Source organism: Maniola hyperantus, chromosome 15, assembly GCF_902806685.2.
Source record: "Maniola hyperantus chromosome 15, iAphHyp1.2, whole genome shotgun sequence".
Taxonomy (NCBI): Eukaryota; Metazoa; Arthropoda; class Insecta; order Lepidoptera; family Nymphalidae; genus Maniola; species Maniola hyperantus.
Window position 1 is genome coordinate 7,221,912 of NC_048550.1, and position 14,853 is coordinate 7,236,764.

Genomic DNA, 14,853 nt, shown 5'->3' on the forward strand with positions numbered 1-14,853 from the left:
TATCTTTTATAGTTTAGGCAGCGTACGCAAAATAAGTAACTTTTCTGGTTGATTTTTTACACCTTGTGTCCGAAAAACCCAAATATCTTACGGAACCCTATTTTTTTCCAAAATAAAATATAGCCTATGTTACTCGTGGATAATGTAGCTTTCGAATGGTGAAAGAATTTTTAAAATCGGTCCAGTAGTTTTTGAGCCTATTCAGTACAAACAAACAAACAAACAAACAAACAAACAAAGTTTTCCTCTTTATAATATTAGTGTAGATTTACTAGCTCGTGGTGCTTATTTTTCTACAGTGGATTACGGACTACGGACACAACTTTTGCACCCAATTTACAGCTCAGAGTCAGCTAGTTAACAGTCGCAATCTTTTTGCCTGATGGGCCTTTATACTTTACAAGATTATGCCACACACAACACCAGCACTACTGATACGCATCATTTAACCATTTTCAGAAGAGGCAGGACCTAGTTCGTGAAAAGTGAATTACAAATTGAAAAGTCGCGGTGCAGTACGAATAAACATAAGCGAGCCTTAATAGCTAGATCAACGGTAAATTTTATAATACATTGCAACCGTGAGAAAACCAACGAGTTACCATAACGAGAAGCACTTAAGACGGATTCCTTTATGTTGAAGTAATTCGTGACATTCCAGTTATAAGAATTAATTTTGCAACATCGTATAAGAGCTATAAAATTATGTTGTTGCAAAATAAGTTATTTTTCTTCATAGAATGACTGTGATCTTAATATAACAGATTTGCATTATTTAAGCTTGCTGTAGGTACCTACGGATTTTTTTGTTGGCGTTTTGTCACAAATAGCGTATTAAATTTTGTGGATTGACTTGTCGGGGATGGTTAATATTTAGTACCCGACCGAAGCTTCGGCTTCGACCACTTTTGGTCAAAAACTACCATCTTCGGGCAAACCTTTGGCTTCACGGCAAAATGGGGCGAACTTTTGGCCGAAGCTGAAGGTTTCTAGCAAGCTTCGAAATTGAACGGACTGCTTTTAAATTTACTTTGAAGTAAATAAATGTTGTACTCGTCATTTTTTCGAAATTATACCTACTGATGATACCTTAGCTTAGGTACATGAACTTAAAATAAAACATTATTTTATTCAATTTGAGCCAATCTTAAACTGAATTTCTTAGGGTTATTAAAACTTTGACTTCGGCCGAAGTCGATAGGTTAATAGTTGTAAAGAACACACTTAGATAATAAGTATTGTATTGTGTCCCATGAGCAACAATAATAATATTGTGAAATATAATTGATGGATAATTAATTATTACTTCATAGTCTGAGAAAAACTTACTGTTGCTATAATCGGCAATATACAGCCATTGAAATGTTTATCAAAGTACGTAAACACTAGCTATTAACATAACAGGAATTACGTCACAAAGTAGTAAAGTAATAGCCGGTCAGCCTTCAGTACCTATCTACGAGCATTATTAACAATTCTTATGCACTTAATTACGTCATTAAGTCTGTATAACGATTGATTTTTTTTATTGTACCACTCAACTCGAGCGATTCCCTGATCTATAATTCATAGTATGATGTCATCCCTATTTTGCGTAGATGCTAAGGGTGAGATCTATAGAGCGCACTTTAACTTTGCTCAGACTTAAGGTTGAGGTAAAACGAGACAGATTTATGTGAGAGATATCTCTGTCTTGTTTTAACTCTGTCTTAAGTCTAAGCTAAGTCAGAGTGTGCTCTATAGATCTCACCCTAGGTGCAGTCCACTCGGCCTACTTATGTCCGTATCTTATGTTGACTGTATACCTGCTTGAAGTTCGATCCATCCAGTAGTACATTGAAATGAAAATGAAAAAATGAAAATCTTTTTTATTTGTATAAACTTTTACAAGTACTTACAAATAGTCGGATGCATCTACCACTGGTTCGGAATGCCTTTCCTACCGAGAAGAACCAGCAAGAACCATTAAAAAAGTGTCCAGTAAATAATTGCGTTTACGATGTATACCGTAGCTGTTGATATCTATATGTACATAATAAAGAAATAGCTGACGAAAGTTGATGTTTTTTTTTTTAAATTATTTCAAAACAAAAACATTTTTTTTTTAAGTTCAACTCGATGTTCCGATAGTACTACTGAGGGCAAATCATTCCGCCGCGGGAAGACAACCACTAAAATTTCAGCGTATATTTTAGCCACAAAAGATACCGAATAAACTCATATTTGTAACATATTTGCAAAGCATTGCTTTCTTGTTTTGAAAATCCTCGTTTAGGTTTTAAAATAAATACAGTAAGGGACTTACAAGGAAAATTCTTAATGCGATAAGGCATTTTACCGTAAGAGCATTATATTATTATATTACGGTCTCGGGTCTGATGCATCGTATTAGGGTCAACGATCTTGCCTTTACCTTAAAATACTGTGAATCAGAATACTAATTAAATGATTTTTATAAATTATATTTACCTACGACGTATGCATGTGGTAGGTACTTAGCAACATGACTTTTGTAGGGCCAGGGGTTTGCCTAGGTCAATAAGAGAGATGGCTTTTAGCCTACCGGTGAGACCATAGTGGCTAGTGTTGTTGTATGCAATCTTTATTCTTTAAACTGAACTACTACTAGTAAATAGAGTGCTATCCTTTTCTGTATGGGAGGGATAGCAATACATATAATTTTAGACCTGTCATATTTTTAGTTAAGTTCATAATGATTGCGTGCAATCGAATCAGCCACATTAATTTAATAATAAGAAGAAATGAGCCAAATGTTGTGTCGTCCAGCGCATACTTTAAATTGCAAGTTTGCAATTTTGATAATAGGCTAATTTAACGATTATATTGTCTTGACTGAAAACAATATTTTCGTTTATCAAGACCCTGTCCGACCGAATAATTTATCAAAGGGATGAAAGAAACTTAAATTGAAGCATATAATTTCGTGTAATTTTAATGAACCTGTAAAGAATTGTAAGAAATTACATGATGTCTTACATGATGATACATGGTGATATTCGTATACCTACTACAAGACGATTTGGAAGATGTTTTTCATCACTAAAAAAACGTGTAACATCAATATCAAGATTAGGCCGCATCGATCGCATAGAAGAAACGCTGATGAAAAACATAATGTGGCAGATAGATTTAAAACTGAAGTCGTAAGAAGATTTTAATCAACACTGTTTCGGCTCAATTATGAATTATCATTAAAAAATTACACGGTAATTATATAAAAGTTTTTATTTATGTATTTGTCATTAACAGTTAGACGAAATTTCAATAAACTCCGTTCTATAAATAAAAGGTAATTAAAATGAAATAGTGGTTAAGAGAATAATAGTTCTATCAATTTGCTCGGTATTTTTGTAGACCTTGAAAGTTTCTCCTTAATTACATGATTTATTTGGATAAAAACAAAACGAAAACAGGTTCGTATTACTTTTTTAGGCTACGACACACAAAACGCCCCGTCGGGAAGCGGCAACTGCACGGAATGACGTTACACTGAACGATTTGTACTACATAAATCTTGTGCGTGTACAATTTGCAATAGCAAGGAATTAGGTATGAAGCACAGAACGCACTCCAGCATAAAGCATATTCGCGACTGTAGGAGCGCGGCTCTATAAGTTTTGAGATTTACTAAGATGCCTTGGCTTGTGCGTAAATTGTTGTGCGTATATAATATGTTTGTATATTTTGCATACATTTGTTTTACATGGACGTGACATGACATCGAAGTAGCGAGCTAATACGCAACCACGAGGTATCGCAGTGAAGTATCTTCGGCGTGTTCTACCCTTCAGGTCCTTTTACTACATCTAGTGACCGAGTCGGCCACGTTGGCGTCGCTCTGCCGTGCCGCGAGTGTTGTGTTTGTTTCAAGCTTTACACAAACATTGGGGCGTGTTTGCACTTTGCCAATAGCCGGGTCAGCTGGAGGCTTGGTAATTTCGCTTGACATTGATTGCGTAAAGCAAACGTTTGTTACGGCCTTGTAATTGCTGGATATTTGGCCACAGCGAGATAAACGTGTAATTAATTTTTGTATCGAGATCGCTAATTTAATGTTTATTTTGATTAGGTTTTAATTGATACAAGGTACTGGATTTTGTAACCGTAATCTTATCTTTAAAACATATTATATCGCAATGCTAATAGTGATTTGTAATGTAAAGCTGTCCTAAATCCTAAAATTTCATGATGACAATGAAGCAAAGAAACCATTGTGTTAATGTGTAACCAGTATTTTACAGGCAACGCTGTGGTCAGCGTTCATACCGATAGTGCATAGGCCTCTAAGAGCGATCACGCACTCATCCGATCCGAATCCGTGAAAATACGGATATAAAAATATCTACGTCATATGCCATACAAATAGTTCTATGACTACTTCGGAGCGTATTTTCAAGATTTTCATGGACTCGGATCAGATGCTTGCGAAACCGCCCTCACAAGGATAATAGAGAACTTGGTCTTGCTGAGTCACAGGTTCTCAGCGACTTGCTTCTTGGTATTAACCACCTATTAATGGGGGGCGGGGGTTCCAACGATGCGTTTTCTGGTCCCAGGTCGCCTTTCCAGCACCTTCGGACCCCAACGTCTAACGGTACCTAGTCACTTTTTGGCTTCGAATCGTTGAGTTGCCGGTTATTCTTGTGCATTTATGAATCGCCGCATTTTTGATTTGGTGACAATGTGACATAGACTCCGAATATGGTTCTCACCATCACCCCGCTGAGTGACTTGAGTTGTCTTATGAGACAAAGCTTTTAGCGACCATGTTTCAGAGCCTTATGACGTGATCTAGTAATGCTGCAAATAAAATAAAATAAAAATAATAAATAATTTTATTCAATTAAACTTTTACAAGTATTTTTGAATCGTCAGCTACATCTACCACTGGTTCGGAATGCCTTTCCTACCGAGAAGAAATGAAGCCGAGAAGAATTCTAAATCCATTTAGCATACCAAAAGACAAGGGTTACTTGTAGTTCTATTGCAATCAGTAGGTCGATTCCGGAAAACCCGCGTCAATCATTATTACAATCGCAATTTCTTATGATCGAGGGGCAGATGTCACTTTCACAGTAAATCAAATAAAAATAGAAGACGTATTTTAATTTGTAAATACCTACGTCCTTTACGGTCACTTACAATGCAGGTGAAAGTGTTTGTATTGAACATCAAGACATTAAGAGAACATGTTGACATTTCAAAATCTAGCCGTATAAAGGCAGTCGTGATGAGAGAGGAAGCTTTGAAATTGATAGCAATTATAATTGATATTCACAAACGCAAGTTACGTAATCCATCTAGCCACTAGTGCAATTGATGCAAATGTATCTCTTTCTATTAAGCGCGGTGTATACAGAATTCGCGATAGTATAAACAACTTAACCTCCAATCCGGGTTTATTAGTCTTGGGATGACCCTAATATGAAGAAAGGAAGGTCCGTAGCTACTAAGTAAGCCGGTACTGACACTGAGCCGGTCTAAATCTCTGTCATCTGAATAAGATGAAGCGCTGTAAAGCAATCATATATGGACCCTAATATGAATCAAACGCAGTTCCGATGTCCACAGTCTTATATTCAGGTACACTTGTAACATCCACTTAGTTTATATCTAGCTTAATTAATCACCTAGTACTTATATCTCGCTTAATTACTTTTATCTCGTCCATCTTTTTCTCTCGCTGCGTCCGTCCGACGCCGCTACCACTGTCACACCTCCACTCACGGGTGACAGATGGCAGGTTTTCTGTGTTGCCTACAGTCGTCCATCCTGCTCCAGATATGTCCTCATATCTGACCACTCGGCCTTCCAACCGAGGGTAATGCCCTCATACCCATAACTCAATAGGAGCAACATAGAATACCTTAACAGTCCTATATTATAATTAATATGATTAGTATAATAATTCCTCTAACAGATCAAAGCTAACATTGTTAGATTTAACAAGTGCACAAAACAAGTGCCAATGAGACCTACAAAATACTGGTATCAATAATCATTATGTACATTGCAATCAACATCTTTAAGTCTAATTCTTATAAATACACAACAAATCACACTGAGATAAGTAAATAGTAAATACTATAAGTCATTCTGATTTAAGCTTGATATTAAGAAAATTGTATGATCTAGTTATTGTTAGTGATATACGTATACAACCCATTCACAATAGTATAATCAAATATTGAAATCAACACAATTTATGTTAATACTTAATACAAGGAAATTATAGTGAAATCAATAATTTATTTTTAAATATTATTATGAACTACATATTCTTCAAGTTTGTATTTGTATTTAGTAATACGTGAATAAATATTTGCATGGCAAATGTGGCAATACTAATTATGAGAATTATAAAACATCTTTGGTAATTTGCATTTAAAGCGAATAAAATATAATCAACCTTAAACAAAACAACAACGAGGAAAGAAAAGAAGGATAGTGAATTATCACCAACTTGAATTCTGAGTGCTAAGTACTCTATGATTTTAAACAATGTCACTATCAGTTTTCAATTAAAGTAAGTTTGTTTGCCCTTTCCTTCTTACCACTGTAATGACATGAATTCTAATCCTACATAATGCTCTAATGCAACACAAATTACAATATTTTCACTAGTATATACATTTTAAGAGATATGGTAAGAGTTGTTGGATCCCATTGACCATTACTAACACTTTATACAAAATTAATCACAAAGTTTTACAATATACTAATGAACCTAACTACTTCTGTAGACTTCATAATTTCTTTAAACTTAAAAATAAATTAAAAGAATATCTTATAATCCAATGTTCTCATACAATTGATGAATATTTGATATGAGTTGACCTTGATTATAATGTCTTTGTAGTGTTTCATGCATTACCAATTTGACTATCGTGAATTGACATTTAATTATTCTCAAGTGGTACCTACTGATTGACACCGTTGAAAAAAAAAATAAAAAATATATATATATATATTACAATATAAGTATGTAACGTAAAACAAATAATAAGAAAACAATATGCCAATCTTTAATTGCATATATGTAGTATTATACTAAGCAATATCGGTAAGTATATGAATAATGATTGTAAAATAATTTTGCAGACCAGAAAGGCAGAGATGTCGGCACAGATATTATGTGACCATATTTTGTACTCTACTTGAATAACAATAAAAGATAATTACCTATCAAATTGAGTTATTGAATATTGAACCTATGTCTACGAAGTCAAGATAAATAATATGGTTAAATGTAGTTGTTATTATTAATAAGTACTAAGATCGAAACAAACCACAATGTATTCTAAGGAGACCCCAATAATCATATTATTCCAGAAATTTAAAGAAACATGAATCCACTAATTGATAATGATACACACAGTACAGATCACTATGAGATCTACAATGTGTAAAATGTAATCCTATATTTTCAAATAACTGAGACGACTGCCTCTGACTGTATCTCGATTGTAGCACAACAAATACTATTATTAATATAACAAAATAAGTCACAATGATGTTAGCCAAGGTATTATTGTATTATTATAAACTCGTTACCTGTGATGCCCCATATCATCCTTGCACTAGGGGCAGATGCATGCATAACTGTGTCTACCATAAGCCCCGTAAGTGCGATAGAGAGCGCAACAGACGGCGTTTTGTTGCCCCATTTTATTGTCTCGCAAGCAACGAGTCCTTCATGGCACTATAGACTTAATTGATGTAACATACAATAAAATCTGATTTCTGGAAACTTCCATTCTTGTACATTCTTGAGCGCGTAAGGACGAACGATGCCAGAGACCCTCGTCCTCTTATGATAATATGGTTAACTTGAACACGGTGATTGAGGACAAACAGCACCAAACGCTGCACCAACCCAGCGTCATGCTGAGCCGTGAATTGCCGCATCGGTCACCGTTGCTTGTCTCGTGTCAGTGTGTAACAAATGAATGACAAAGATGTAGGAAATTATTTCGTGATACATTGGTGTACTTATACGCTTTAATAACATATCAGCGATCCATACATTAATACCTAGCGAGTGAAGTAAGCAAGCCTTCGTGCGCGAACTGCTTATATAGTCTATTGGAATAGATGTTACTTGAAATAGTATTTAAGAATTTGCTCTTTACTGTGCTGTTTCCACCAAACATCAACGTAATACAATGAGTGACTGCGAAGATGTACATTAACATGAACCGATATTTAGCATTTACAATCAGCATGTCATTTTAGATCTACTTTAAAGGGTCTATACAACTTCTAGCTACTACGTACCGAATTCAGCAAGACATAATTAATATATCATTACGGAATACGTCAATTATAAGAACTTTAATTTGAATTTAAGTAACCCTTGAACATTAGTGAGTATCTGCTAGAACAGGTAAAGTGATTTCCAACCATGATATCTACTTCTGTACCTCTATTCTGTAGATAAATCTATTATTATTAATAAAAAGGATACACCCTTTCCACTTGCCGACCCCGAATTAGTCTGCTTGTTTTCCATCAAATTAACTAGACTCCCTCTTGTCACCATCGCGACCCGATCAGTTGCTGAAGTTCATACTGAAGATCACCGTCCACTCGCATCGGGATTATCGAATCAGGTTTTACCAGACTATTATTGTTCGTCATTTTTCAGACGCTTCGTCAGCCGTTTTCCAATTCGTTTGTTGGTTCTTACTAGGACCAGCTTTTGTCACCAGAATACGATCCATTGTTTACGTCAGTATTGCCACCTTCCATTTGTCATTCTTGATTCCTTATTCTTAGGTCTATATTATAGTCAATGCTGCCCTCCTTTGGCACGATTGCTACAAAATCAAAAATTTCCACTTGCTGTATGTCACAATTGGGACATGAATTAAATTTTCCAATAACAATATGTCTCATTTGGAACATATAAAATAGACAACCTTTGACACAATTGGGACAAGTTATATTACATAAACTATTCTCAGTAATTACCGCTTATCACACCAGGAATAAGTCCATACATAAGTCGGTATTCTTTTCTCCCATTTGCCACTTGGTTCATCATAAAATATTCTCAGGAATCACCGCTTATCACACGAGGAATAAGTCCATACATAAGTCGGTATTCGTTTTTCCTATTTGCTTGTTGGCTTATCATAAACTATTCTCAAGAATCACCGCTTATCTCACCAGGAATAAGTCCATACATAAGTCGGTATTCTTTTCTCTCATTTGCCGGTTGGTTCATCATAAAATATTCTCAGGAATCACCGCTTATCACACCAGGAATAAATCCATACATAAGTCGGTATTCTTTTCAACTATTCTCAGGAATCACCGCTTATCGCACCAGGAATAAGTCCATACATAAGTCGGTATTCGTTTCCCTTATTTGCTTGTTAGGTTATCATAAAATACTCTCAAGAATCGCCGCTTATCACACCAGGAATAAGTCCATACATAAGTCGGTATTCTTCTCTCTTATTTGCTCGTTAGGTTATCATAAAATACTCTCAAGAATCACCGCTTATCACACCAGGAATAAATCCATACATAAGTCGGTATTCTTTTCAACTATTCTCAGGAATCACCGCTTATCGCACCAGGAATAAGTCCATACATAAGTCGGTATTCGTTTCCCTTATTTGCTTGTTAGGTTATCATAAAATACTCTCAAGAATCACCGCTTATCACACCAGGAATAAGTCCATACATAAGTCGGTATTCTTCTCTCTTATTTGCTCGTTAGGTTATCATAAAATACTCTCAAGAATCACCGCTTATCACACTAGGAATAAGTCCATACATAAGTCGGTATTCTTTTCAGATATTCTCAGGAATCACCGCTTATCGCACCAGGAGTAAGTCCATACATAAGTCGGTATTCGTTTCTAATATTCTCAGGGATCACCGCTTATCGCACCAGGACTAAGTCCATACATAAGTCGGTATCCTTTTCTCTTATTCACTGGTTGTCAGTTCGTTTAGAGTCTAAAAATAATAATCACATTCATAACAATGACACGTTATATCATAACAATATTAAACACCATTTTTTTTTATTAGCTTCCCCAAGACAGCCACCAGAAGCGATTATTTGTGTACAGTCAATAGAATGAATATTATAGTGTCAACGTTTATGGCAAACCCGCTAAGTGTTTGCTCCCTTAATATCTCATTTGATTAATCTTCTTCTTAATTTGCTTTATGGCTTTCAGTAATTTGATTAATCATTTGAAAGACTAGTTATCGAGACTATTGAACTCAACACTCAAATCGATATTCTCAACTATTTGTGGAGTATCTACAGTAGTAAACATCTTTAGTTCACCGTGGGCTCTACCGCGGTTGTTTGACAGCTACAATGTCACGATCGCAATCATCTCTGATTGGTTAATGCCCGCCCACTACTGGCCACAATGCATTGCTGCAACAAGAATCGCACAAATTCAGCCAATCAGAACAATAATGATTGATGCAGGTTTTAGACAATCGCCCTACGTGTAATGTCTGCAGGTGATAATAATTGTGCAACTCGTTTGAAATTTTAATATAATTTAAGGGCACACACACAAGAGACAAATCCGTCTTTTGTTTATAATAATTATATTAATAATTTATTTATTTAGTAAAAATATGCATCTCATAAGCTCCTTTTTCCAAAGTCAAATGGCTAGTCAAAATTTGGGCAGTAAAGGTAGGGAATCCGTTTCTCCACTATTTATCCGATGGGGCTTGCAAGGTTAAGATTTACACTTCTCTGTATACTGACAATTTCATTTCTTATTTCAGATCTAAACCTAAGTCAGAGATCGAATTATTCGTGCATTATTTATACCCGAGAAACAACGATATGATAAAATTATGTGTTAGTAGGCTATATAAAGAAATACAACAATCCAGACCCTGTTATACATAACATTGCCACAGTCATTGCCGCTTCATTTAATAACACCTTCGTAACTCTCTTTTGTTATTAGAGACACATGTTTTAAAGTTTCCTTTACTCGTACATAAAAATTGAACTTCGTAACTTAGTATTTCTTTCTAATTTCTATTATTACAGCAGATAGTATCATCTATTAAGTTGGTAAGCCAATCCAATAATAACAACAGTAAATATGATGTACTTGGTAGTTAACCTGTTGTTCAGTGTGTGTTTTTCCGAGGTAGTAAGTACCTAAAGGCTTTGATTTATGAAAGCAGATTGTACAACAAGGGCACCAAACAAGCCACTTGAGCCGAGTTATAAACACTGATTTTCACTTCGATTGCGAGGAAATGTAACAATATAATATTACTATAAGTACATATCTATAGATTGACCGAAAAGAGTAGGGATTAAATGAGGGTGCTGTAATGAGTTTGTAGGTAGGTATAGGTCGCAACCTCAATACAAGTGCAAAAGTTCACTGGCACCATAGAAATTACATAAATTCTTTCTCATCCATATGTCATTCAGAGTAGGGGTGTGCGCCGAAGCTTCAATCGTCGGCGGCGGGCGCCGGTCAAAAATCGGCGGCGGCGGCGTGATTTCGGCGTGACTTCGGCGTGAAGAATTGAAATAAAACTGCATAATTTGATTTGAGATTTATTTCTATTAGAGAAACAGTCTTGTTTTTACCAATATCTCTAGCATAAACATTGGTATAAAATTGCACAATCAACAAATATCAGCAAAATAGCAGTAAGTAAGTAATTGTTACTAACGCCAAAAATAAAAACAAACAAAAATAAACGGCGGTAATTATGATCAACAAATATAAAATTTTTGTTAAAATTTCCACAATCAGAAAAATAAAAGTAATTATAAGTAGGTAATGGCTGTTTTACAACAGCAGTAATTATCATTGAAAAATATAAGTTTGGCACCAAAATTAACAGTAAACCAAGATCAGCATAATAAAAATAAAATTAATTAACGGCTGCCTTGCAACGGCTGTAATTATCATGCACAAATATAATTTTGTCCACTCGTGATGGACTTAAACGAGACCTTTTTGCCGTTACTGTCAAACCGGCAATAGAAAACACTCTCTCGCTGGGCGTGCTTGTAGCAGGCACTGATAAAATAGCCTTCGCTAATTTGTACAGTAACGGAAATGCTGCTTGTCTTTCTTGCCAATATTTAATAACATTGCCGTCTTTCAAATCACTGGCATTACAAGATACCAAATACTTCAGGCATTCTTTCTCAATAAAATCTTGTCCATCATCATTAAACGTAACTGCATGTTTTTCAACAAGTTTGACCAGAAAATTGTCTTGGTCACCTTTATTTGACGTACTAGAGCGGCTGAATTGCGCCTCAAGTTCACACGCTGGCACTACTTCTTTGATGCAGTTGACCAAAAAGTCCACTCTTGTCGTATTGTTACTTTCCATAAAATTATCTATTTCTTGTAATTTTGTAAATCTGCAATCTAGCAAAGCAGCTGCTACAATAATTTTGGTGATTGGGAATCTGTGATTGAGCATTTCCGCCATATTTCTTTTCATATGCAACATTACTAACTTTTCATCGTCATTCAAAGCTTCACATGCATCTTTTATTTCTGATCTGAACACTAAGGCGAAATTGATTGAGCAATTTGTCTGTGTACATAAAACTTCCGTAATTGGTTTAAATTTTGTCAAAAACTTAGTCAGATCTTCAATGAGTTCCCATTCCTTATCATCAAATTTAAGTTCCGACATGTTATATTTTGCAAGCATGGCGTTCACTGGTTTTCGGTTGCACTTACTACTTAAACTTTGTAGCATCGATAAAGTACTGTGCCAACGAGTGGGTGTTGCTGATTTAATCGATGGCACAGATAATGATGCTGATGATGTAGTGGCTCTAGAGAAATAAACCTCAGTCCCCTCGTCTGACGGTACGTCTGACTCTGGTACAGGATCAAATGGAAAGTTCTCGTCATCTTCAAGGTGGTCATGAACATCATCAATTTCTGTCAAAATTCGGCGCTGTTCCTTGTCAGCTTCTTCTTCAATTTCAGGCAATCTATATCTCAGTGTTTTGACAACTTTCTTGCATTTTACCACGAGATTTTGTACTTGGGGAGTTTTTTTGATACCGTCTACTGTTACAAGATTATGCAAACCGTGTCCCAGACATAAGTGGCTTTGAATTCCTTGCAAATTTTGAGATATGCGCTTTACATTTGCTCCAGAATCAGTAACAAGATACAAAGACTTTCCTTCGAGGCCAAAGGAAGATATAATACCTTGAGTAAATGCACTTAAAGCTTCTCCAGTCTTTTTGCCCTCAAATAATCTTGTAGCCAAAGTATAATTTTGCATTTCATTGGCATCATCTGCTATATATTGCAGAGTATACGTTATGTAGCTGCAACGTCGGTAAAGATCTTGCCAAAGATCTGTTGTAAGAGCTGCATGGGTTCCAATTTTTGCCAGGATATCTTGCTTGATGTGTGCTAGCATGCAGTCGTATATATCACTTAACGCCTCTCTAGAAACGGTGGTTCGAGAAGGTAAATCTTCTATTTTGTATATGACATTATATTTGATCAGGAAGTCTTTGAACCCCTCATTACTAACAGTATCGAATGCTGTGAGGGATCGACAGAGCCACAAACATAAATCCCTTGCAAGCATCCACTTATTTTGGCTTTTTGAAGATGATGGAGCAGATGTCGTCGGACGTGATAGTGATACTTTGAAAAATGTTGTTAAACTTTTGGATGTCGCAGCAGCAGGGTTTTTTTCTTCCAATAATGAATGGTCGTCTTTCAAATGGCGTATCAAATTTCCTGTACTCGCTTTAGAACTGTAGGACTTAATTTTGACACTGAAAAAAAATAGAACAACAACTTATATGTAGTACGTACTTAATATTATTGAAAATATTGAAATTCGAAAATAATTCGATATTTTTACTCACCATCCAAACGGACTGTCAGGGACCTGATTTTTCGCATTTTCTAGACAGCTCGAGCAAAAAACTTGTTCAGTAAACACATATTTTCTTTTGCCTTCGTTTTCAAGTATTAATTGTCCGAAGTATTTCCACGAAAAACTGTTTTTTGATTTAGAAAATAGTGGATTTACAGTAAAATGTTTTATTTTTACTTTGTTTATATCAATTTTATCGCTATTTTCTTCCATAACTGATAAGCAATTGTAACGTACTTAAAAACGCGTCTATTACGTAACACAAAGAGCAAGTAAATGAACGAAGCGGGTGGAACGGTCAACGGGGGTGTGCGGTGAGTGCGATCTCAAAAGGCGGCATGAATCAAAGGCGCGGTGCGGTACTCGTATCAAAGTAGCGCGGTGTCTGCGCAGCGTATCTATGTGAGGGAGTTCCCCGCTCGGTTATTCGATAATAATAATAAGTCGCGCCGATTTTACGCCGACGGGCGATCGGGCGGCGGCGGCGTCAAAAGAATGTCGGCGGCGGCGGCGGGTCGGCGCGGCGCACACGTCTAATTCAGAGAGACTGTTGTTTACCTCTAAATACCTTGTGTATAACAGCATGAAACGCACTTTAGTCCTCTTATAGCCTGCGTAAAATAGAACCTTACGAGCATGAGAAGTGGAAACGTGTTTTTATTTTATTATTATTTTTATTTTCCAAATTCTAAAAATCACGAATGCATGTCATCTATTAGTATAAGAGGATGTCAGCTACTAGTGACTTTATATGAATGTGATAGCTCACATAATTTTACCTTTTTTAATTATAAAACTCTAAGAACATTTGAAAGAACCACTGTTATGCTGATAAATAAATATTTTAATTCAAGTCCATTTATTTATTTTCATCTGATCTGATCAGTTAAATTCACTTTAGGTTAATATAATAATGATTCAATTCATTTTCCTTTC

At 35.7% G+C, this 14,853-nt stretch overlaps 2 protein-coding genes across 7 annotated transcripts in view; one reads left to right on the forward strand and one right to left on the reverse strand.

The window, feature by feature from the left end:
* Positions 1-14,853, forward strand: part of LOC117988775 (rho guanine nucleotide exchange factor 10) — a 70,305-nt gene that overhangs the window by 37,809 nt on the left and 17,643 nt on the right. The gene's annotated exons all lie outside the window — the stretch shown is intronic.
* LOC117988777 (E3 SUMO-protein ligase ZBED1-like) lies at positions 11,468-14,456 on the reverse strand. The gene is made up of 2 exons (XM_034975974.2): positions 13,907-14,456; positions 11,468-13,813 (listed from the first exon to the last, which is right to left on the reverse strand). The coding sequence occupies exons 1-2, from the start codon at positions 14,128-14,130 to the stop codon at positions 11,917-11,919; spliced, it is 2,121 nt and encodes a 706-aa protein (XP_034831865.1). The 5' UTR covers positions 14,131-14,456; the 3' UTR covers positions 11,468-11,916.

What these genes read in the sequence shown, in the direction of transcription:
- LOC117988777 (XM_034975974.2), bottom strand. Translation starts at nt 14,130, where the DNA reads ATGGAAGAAAATAGCGATAAAATTGATATAAACAAAGTAAAAATAAAA. An exon ending in CCTGACAGTCCGTTTGGATG is followed by an intron (nt 13,814 to 13,906) that starts GTGAGTAAAAAT and finishes ATTTTTTTTCAG; the next exon opens with TGTCAAAATTAAGTCCTACA.